General features: G+C 34.9%; 1 protein-coding gene across 5 annotated transcripts in view; it reads left to right on the forward strand.

Annotated features, from left to right (window-relative positions):
* The window catches only part of STK38L (serine/threonine kinase 38 like), a 79,691-nt gene extending 72,192 nt beyond the window's left edge, over positions 1-7,499 (forward strand). For all 5 annotated transcript variants that reach the window (XM_063639193.1, XM_063639195.1, XM_055280294.2 and 2 more), the window contains 4 exons: positions 171-294; positions 1,608-1,703; positions 4,547-4,638; positions 4,732-7,499. In XM_063639193.1, coding sequence (XP_063495263.1) covers positions 171-294; positions 1,608-1,703; positions 4,547-4,638; positions 4,732-4,859 — 440 coding nt within the window. In that variant the 3' untranslated portion in view covers positions 4,860-7,499. The remainder of the gene's footprint in view (positions 1-170; positions 295-1,607; positions 1,704-4,546; positions 4,639-4,731) is intronic.
* The last annotated feature ends 1,790 nt before the right edge of the window (positions 7,500-9,289 follow it).

Below are 9,289 nucleotides of genomic sequence, written 5' to 3' on the forward strand. Positions count from 1 at the left end.
TATTTTATTGACTTTATTAGCAATGTGATTGTAAATTGATGAATGGTGGCATTTTTGACTGTTAAATAGAGCACTCAGGGTTGTTTGGTTTCTTGTAGCACATGTTTCGTGGGTATGAACTTCACTGATCACAAAGCTGATGAAACATTTTTGATTTATTTGATACATAGGATATCCACCTTTCTGCTCTGAAACACCTCAAGAAACATACAGAAAAGTGATGAACTGGAAAGAAACTCTGGTATTTCCTCCAGAGGTACCTATATCTGAGAAAGCCAAGGACTTAATTCTCAGGTTAGTGATTAAATTCCTAGTGGAGTTCATAGTGTCTCAAAACTTCCTAAGAACCTAAAAGACTCATTTCACTTTTGTGGGGGAAGAGGGGATACCACTGATGTATACAGTCAAAGAGATCAATAAAGGTGTTTTTAAAAATGTAAACTCTTAAAAGGAAGTATGCAGAAAAAAATGTAGGAATTAAAAAGAGGGAGGAGGTCTTGTATTGCTTCAGTTACTGATATATATAAAAGCAAAAGGTCACTTCTGTTAGAATGCAATGACCTGATTCCATTAAAGAGAAAAAGGAAAATGTTAATAGCAGATTCCTGTCATGAAAAGTATATATGTAAAATCTTCTAAGCAAAAAATTCCATGTGTTCCTCAACTAATATGAAGTGTTTTGGTACTGATGTGAATGGCTGGAAGGAATATAAATTGGGACAACTTGTGGGAATAGCCAGTTGGCAGCATATTATTTTTTTAAAATCCCTAAACTATATATGACCTTTGACCCAGAAGTTCTACTTCTAGGGATTTTGCTTATGTAGATAATCAGATACGTATAAAGATTTAGGTACAATATGTTTTTCATGGTATTTAATAGTGAAAATTGAAAACTAATAAATGTTCAACAGTAGTGGACTGGCTCAATAGTAGACTGTCTATAATACTTCTATATGTAAATTGTAGAAAACAAATTTATTGGCCGGGTGCAATGGCTCACACCTGGAGTCCCAGCACTTTGGGAGGCTGCGGAGGGCAGATCACGAGGTCAGGAAATTGAGACCATCCTGGCTCACATGGTGAAACGCCGTCTCTATTAAAAATACAAAAAATTAGCCAGGCAAGGTGGCGGGTGCCTGTAGTCCCAGCTACTCGGGAGGCTGAAGCAGGAGAATGACATGAATCCGGGAGGTGGAGCTTGCAGTGAGCTGAGATCGCGCCACTGCACTCCAGCCTGGGCGAAAGAGCGAGACTCCGTCTCAAAAACAAAAAAACAAAAAACAAATTTATTGAAAAATATTTAATGACTTTGGCAAATTTTCTCAGTATATCAAGTGAAAAAAAGCAGACCTAACATAGTAACTATGGTAGCCACACAGTATTTTTAATATTGTAAAAGATTATATTAGAATATTTACAGTAGTTATCTCTAAACAATGCACTTACAGATGATTTTTATTTTCTTCCACATTTCCTACAATAAACATAGTTAACATCAATAAAAGAAAAACATATTGCTTTAAAAAAGAAATATTTGAAGTAATGCAGCTAGAATACTTTAGATGTAACTTGTGTATGATAATTTCTCTGTTTCCACGTTGTAGATTTTGTATTGATTCTGAAAACAGAATTGGAAATAGTGGAGTAGAAGAAATAAAAGGTCATCCCTTTTTTGAAGGTGTCGACTGGGAGCACATAAGGTATGTTCCTAGGCTTTGAATGGGAAAGGTCTGAGTAAAAACAAATTTCTAGAGTTGGCAATTAATTTACCTCTGATTCTGCTAGATTAAATACAAAACTAACATATAATGTCATTAAGTGCAGTGTTTTCTGGATTATGTAAATGAGTGGGACTATCGTGGCTACAGCTAGATGACTCATTTTAGGCTAACATCCACTTTCAGGGAAGAACATTGGGCACCTGTTTAAATTCTTATATTCATATTCACAGTGAAGGCTGTTAGCACATGAAACATGTATTTACATTTCACACAGTGACCCCTCATTTTTGTCCTTGCTGTAATATACCACATACTGTCTCCTTAATTAATTTATAATAAGGTACGGTCCCTCTTTAAACATTGGTTGGGCATTAAATAATACAAGTAACTTTTAAGAATTTGCTTATAGTTGTTAATTGTGAGCATTGGCTTTTTTCAGTTTATGGCCAAACTACTGTCAGTAGTTCTGATCTGTTCTCCACACAGCAACAGTTTAGAAGCATAAATCTGGCCATGCCACTTTCCTGCATCCTTTTGCACTTGGAATACAGTTAAGAAGCCTTAACTGCTTTCTTAGGACTGCAAGATATGGCGCTTGCCTCATCTGCAGAAGTTCATCTTGGATGGCCTCTCCTACTCCTCTTCCCACCTCTAAGTTTTGCCATTTGCTATCCATCCTGACTGAAATGCCCTCTCCCTGCTGCCTCTACCCCTACCCTGCTTAGCTGGCTCCTTTGCATCTTCCAAGATAGCTTATGTGTCATTTCCTTGGTACAGCTCTTCACTGGGGAACCTGCTGTGTGCTAGGCACTCTGCCTATTCTTATTACTTATTTTTTTGAGACAGGGTCTCACTCTGTCGCCCAGGCTGGAGTGCTGTGGCATGATCATGGCTCACCACAGCCTCGACCTCCCGGCCTCAAATGATCCCCCTACCTCATCCCCCCAAGTAGCTGGAACTATAGGCCTGTGCCACCACGCCCAGCTAATTTTGTTGGTGGTTTTTTTTTTTTTTTTTTTGTAAAGATGGGGTTTCACCATGTTGCCCAGTTGCCCAGGCTGGTCTTGAACTCCTGAGCCCAAGCGATCCACCTGCCTCGGCCTCCCAAAGTGCTGGGATTACAGGCGCCTAGCCCACTCTGCCTTTTGTAATAATAGCTAATTTTTAAAAATCATTTATTGTGTCCAGCACTGTTTTAAGTATTTTACTTGCATTTCTCATCTTATCCTCATATAAGCTCTATAAAATAGGAACTGTTATTATCCCTGCCTTACAAGTGAGGAAACTAAGGCACAGAGAAGTTAAGTAATGTGTCTACAGTGCTGTAGCTAGTAATTTTTTTTTTTTTTTTTTTTTTTTTTTTTTTTTGAGATGGAGTCTCGCTCTGTCGCCCAGGCTGGAGTGCAGTGGCGCAATCTCGGCTCACTGCAAGCTCCGCCTCCCGGGTTCACACCATTCTCCTGGTGGAGGCCTCTTTTTTTTTTTTTTTTTTTGAGACGGAGTCTCGCTCTGTCGCCCAGGCTGGAGTGCAGTGGCGCAATCTTGGCTCACTGCAAGCTCCGTGGAGGCCTAACTCTTAACTACTATGCTGTATAATACTATACACACATAACTTAATTGAATAGAACTAGAATACCCCCCCCTTTTACAGTGGGAAGGATGCTTAGAGACTGCCAGTTCTCTTGGTTTTATAATGAGGGAACAGTCATGGAGCAGGGACTTGGCTGCCTAAGGTCATACTGCTAGTTAATAACAAGGAAGGTTAGCTCTCAGGCCTCCAGGGTTCTTTCCTCTAAACTAGGTTTACTAAAGTAGTATACTAAGTATAAATGAGTTGGAATAATTCTGGTAAAAAATATATATGGTTTTACATAATTTGGTAAACTTAGCACCTAATAAATCCAATAAATATTTGCTGAAAAAACAGAAGCAATAAAAACTGATAGCTTCTTTTAACCATTTCTATAGTTAAACTTTTTAGCATGATAAGAAGGCATTTTCATGACTGGTTTCTTTTTAACTGAGTATCTTTGATTCTCTTAAAATTTGTATGACAGAAGTTTTCGCATGCAGATTTCATCACAAATATATAGTCCCTTCACCTATGTGCCCCTTATTTTCCCAAATGACTTTTAATTTATGGATTGTCTACTAGTAGAATTCTATTCCTAAATCAATTAAGAAGGATCCTGTCCTCATAATATCTCAAATACTTTATACAACTCTACAATCTTTTAAATAAAACCTCTTCTTTTACTTTTCATTAGCTCATTTTTCCACTTAAAAGAAAATAGTATGGGAAAGCCTTGGTACAGAGATACAAAAATGGCAAGCAGGTGGAGATGCTTAAGGGGGTACAAAAAAAATAGAATGAATAAGACCTATTACTTGATAGCACAAGAAGGTGACTATAGTCAATAATAACTTAATTGTACATTTTAAAATAACTTAGAATGTAATTGGATTGTTTGTAACTCAAAGGATAAATGCTTGAGGGGATGGACACCCCATTCTGCATGATGTGCTTATTACCCATTTCATGCCAGTATTAAAACCTCTCATGGACCCTATAAATATATGTACCTACCACATAACCCCCCAAATTACAAAAATATTTTAAATTCTAAGTAAACGAAAACATTTTAATAAAAAAATTATACTCAACTATTTTGAACTCCCTTTAACTATTCTCAAATGCACAATAAATTTCCTTGGATTTTCTAGTATCTGTAGAATAGTATGCAGAATTTACGAGTAGAATTATTTGTTGGAAATTGAGAGTTCAAGAAAAGTTACCATGCCTACTTAATACCTTTTTATAGGGAAAGGCCAGCAGCAATCCCTATCGAAATCAAAAGCATTGATGATACTTCAAATTTTGATGACTTCCCTGAATCTGATATTTTACAACCAGGTAAGACAATCTATAATGTAACTAACCCTATTAAAAGTCTTTGAAGATGATGGCATTTCACCAATGAAATTCCTTTAATTTTTCTCTTTCCAGTGCCAAATACCACAGAACCAGACTACAAATCCAAAGACTGGGTTTTTCTCAATTATACCTATAAAAGGTTTGAAGGGTTGACTCAACGTGGCTCTATCCCCACCTACATGAAAGCTGGGAAATTATGAATGAAGATAACATTCACCCATAACCAAGAGAACTCAGGTAGCTGCATCACCAGGCTTGCTTGGCGTAGATAACAATACACTGAAATACTCCTGAAGACGGTGGTGCTTATTGACTACAAGAGGAAATTCTACAGGATTAGGATTTCTAAGACTACTATAGGAATTGGTTGGCAGTGCCAGCTGGCTCTTTTTTTTAATATTTTATTATTTTTGTTAACTTTATTATACGAAGGTACTGGAATAAAAGGAACAGACATCCCTTTCTAACTGCACTGCCTACATGCGTATTAAGGTCCATTCTGCCTGTGTGTGCTGTGGCTTTGAACTGTAACACCTCTAATCAATTCAGGAGAAACACATATCATTTAAAGCAACATAGGCTAACCTGTAGGTAACACTGCAGTATTGATGTTTTACTGCGAATCTTCTGGGTCTAGATAATCAGTAAAAGCCATCTTCCATAGTTGGTGTTAGAACATTGCCCTATTGGTTTGGACATCTGTAGAATATATATGAAGACAATTTCTGTAATGGTTTTAAGAGATCTAAAAAGAAATTTCACTGGTTCTTTACAAAATAGAATTTATCATCAAGTTATTACACAAACTTCACAGTAAGGAGTGACAAGTTTATAATAAGGAAGAGAAAGTTTAACACCTTCACTCAAGCACTCCACTAATATATTTGCGTTGCATTCAGAAATACTGATGACCTTTATATACGTAGTCTGTATACTCATAGGGAGATGTACTGTATTATATAACATGTAAAGTTGATTTTCTTGTGACAAGAGGACTTCTTTTTTTAACAACAGGACATGGCATTATTTTAATTTGATTATGGTGAGTTGAATTTAAGAAATGACCATGAAGGCTGCTTGTAGAATTAGTGTATTTTTATTAAACTATTTTTTTAAATGTCAAACTTCTATCATGTAAATGGACTTATAGAGAACAAAAAGCTATTTACTTTGGTTTTCTAGAAAGTTGTTACATATCATGGCTGGTTAACTTTTATTTCTTTTGATGAAAATTTTTCCTTTGATAGTACTTGTATTATTGTGCCATTATTTTCTTATGCTCCAAATGTACCAAAGATCTTGAACAGAGTGGATGTTCACAACTGAGTAGAGTTTTCCCTTCCTGTGGGCATGCTGTATTCAGACCTGACAGATCTGTGATAGAGGCCAGCTTATTAAAGGGCAATATTGTTCGTGTTTAGCTACATCACTGTGGTGAATATAGATGGAATTAAGGAAGTAAATGCAGGCCAGGGGGTTGTGATGAGAGGATAGGGGAGATAATATCAACATCAAATTCTTTGGATATCTCCCTAAGAATTAAATAATCTTTTCTAGCTTAATATTTTAATTCTAATTCAAACAACTCTCTGAGGTTTTGGTTTCATTAGTAATAGTTGAGGAATAATATACTAGCAAAGAATGGCCTAATGCTTGTCTTAACTGTTAATGGATGAAATTTTTTAAAGATACAACCATGATAACCATTATAAATGATCTATGATCAAAATCTAGAGTGATGAATTATTTGTAGGAATGTCTTCCTAATGGGGAGAATTGCACAGGAGCATTATGCAGATCTACAAAAGCTTTTGTCAATGTTGCTGCTAGGTAGCTCCACAGTGTGTTCATGAGGCCGTCCTGCTTCCCCCAACTCCCCCATTTTTGGTTTGTTTCTTTTTAAATATTTGTTGAGTACTTAGGTGTTTATCTAACAGTTCACTTCCATTTTTCTAGTCTGGATTTTTTGAGTATTCAGGAAAGAGCGCTATTAAAAACTCTGGGGATTTCTCAATTTGACTAACTCTAATTTTTCTAATTATAACTGCCTTTAATTAACATAATATTAACTTCTGCTGAGGTTTATGAGATTTTCTCACCCCACATTGCTCTCCTTTTTTTAAAGAGGACTGTTTTGCTAGTGTGATAATGAATAGGTAAGATATGAAATAATTGCAACATTGTCTAGTTCTAGTATGGTAACTATACTTGAAATGGTATTGAAAAATACCATTAATTCAAATTGACAGAGATTGATAAAAAGAAACTGATTTACCTAAGTTTACTTTTTAATTGCATAATAGAGCATTTTTTGTTTTGAGTTCCCTCATTCTTATTACCAGAAAGAGCTTGCAAATAGTTTTACTTTCTTGGCACTGGAAGGGTAGTTCTGGAAAGCTACTTTGTTGAGAGTCTCATTCTTCCCTGGAGTTAATAGAGTGATTCACAATCTTTGGGGTTTTCTCCTCATGAAAAGCATTTCTTAAGTGCCTATCTAAAAGCAATTAAAGACTGTGTCTGCCCTTTGGAAGCTAAGAATTTGATTCATGATGCAAATTAACTAGATAATTTGCAAAGTACCCTTGAGATTGAATTTTCTCTATTATACATTTCCCATATTTCAGGTGAATAATTTAATTTAAATGACAAAACTCTAGTCAACTGGGCATAATGACATTTTCTTTAAATTAGACTCTATTTTGAATTAAAAGAGTTTTATTATAAACTGTGTGTTTTTGGTTTTTCTAAGTATATAGAAAGCTTGTATAATTCAGATTTATCAATTTCCTGATTTAATGTAGACTTTGACTTTTTTATTAAAAACCTTTGTATTAAAGCAAGTTATGTTATTTTTCTTTTATGCATTTATTACTAACATAGCTTTAAATCTTTAAATGTATTGAAGCATTGTGCTGTCTGAAAATAAGGAATTGCTTATAAACCAGCCACTTCTGAATACAATATATAGCTGATTTAATAAGCTAGTTAATGAATGGAAAATAAGTGTGGAGTATTAAAAATGTTCTTTGGTTGGTAAGGCCTAAGATAGGGTTTCATTTATTTCTATACTTTTTCTGTTTTTTAAACACCTGCATATTTTTATGTAAATCTCTAAAATATTTTAAGTACATTTATTTTTGGTGTTTTATTGTATAAAACCTTAGACAATCGGTCAGTCAGTCTTTACTGACAGGAGCAGCAGCTATCTGTCTTTAGCTGATCTACAAATAAATGAATTGAGAATTTAGTCCGTAGAGATCCCTGGCTACCAAATATATTCTCCTTTGAATTGTTAAAATTCAGAACATTCAAAATAACTGTATTGCTACAACCATGATTATTTTCCTGTTGTGTTTATTTAAATTTACTTTCTCTTTAGAAGTGCACTTATTTCTGAAAAATCTTAATGAAGCAAATGCTTAGAACAAATATAAATATGAGACACTTGGGACTACTAGAGATATTTTAGATTTTTATGAAAAAAATGTGAGGGGATATTGCTGCTTTAAAAAGGAATAAAGTAATAAAAATATATCTTAGCTATTTTTTTAAAGCAATATAATTCAGCAATTGTCTAGAAAAGTAATCATGAGGCTACTGAATTTGGTGTTCAGTTACTGAGTTTCAAAAATGTTTTGGTGGCATGAGGACAAAATTTCATTGAAGGTAAGATAAGAATAAAAACTATGTTTACAAAATTTCTGTTGATGAGGTTTTTTGGTTTTATTTTTGAGTTTTGAGATAGGTGTTTCCCAAAACTCAAGAAAGACTATTTAGTTAATGTAAACTACTGACTAACTTTTACACTTGAAAATCACATCAAGAACAAAATATTTGAAGTTTATATTTAAAATCTCCATTCAAATCTGTAGCTAAAAACATACAGGCTACACAAACTGTGCTATACTTTTAGGTACTTATTGGATGCATAGCTTATATACAACTACCCAACTTGGTCAAAACCAATTAGCAAGCACTAAATTGAAAATGCCTCAAAATAGCATAGGAATATGTGGCCCAGGTACCACTACCTCCTGTTCTGTGGAAGACACTGACAATCATCATGACTTTTTCACTGAGCCTCGAGGGAGCCCATGGGAATCCCATTCAGCCTCATTGTTCTCCAGCTGTTCCCTGACATACATCATCTCAATAATGCCACTGTAAGACACAACACTGAAAACACTGAATGTTAAAATTTGGGCATTACAGCAAACTTGGAGACTCTAAATTCATCTTTCAAAAACATCTGGTGATACAAAGAACTTATATTTGTACACAAAATGCCTTCACTTACTTGTTTTTTACAACTACTCTGTAATTACATAATTACCATCATTTTATAGATGAACATGAGGCTGAGTGATTGTGACTTGCCTAAAACACAAGTAATAAATGGCCCTTGAACCCAAGTCCAGTGTTCCCTACTCCTCCAAATCATAGAGTAAACTTCATTGACAAATTAACTCATATGCTTCTAGGATCTCAGGAGTATACATGGAGTGATAGGGCCAGAGTTATTACTTTGCATACTTTTGACCACAAGTGATAGAAAACATAAGTAAAAATGGCTTCAATGATAAGGAAAGTGAGTAGCTTATGTAACAATAAGACACAAGATAGCTTCCAG

The sequence above is a fragment of the Symphalangus syndactylus genome, chromosome 5 (assembly GCF_028878055.3).
Source record: "Symphalangus syndactylus isolate Jambi chromosome 5, NHGRI_mSymSyn1-v2.1_pri, whole genome shotgun sequence".
NCBI lineage: Eukaryota > Metazoa > Chordata > Mammalia > Primates > Hylobatidae > Symphalangus > Symphalangus syndactylus.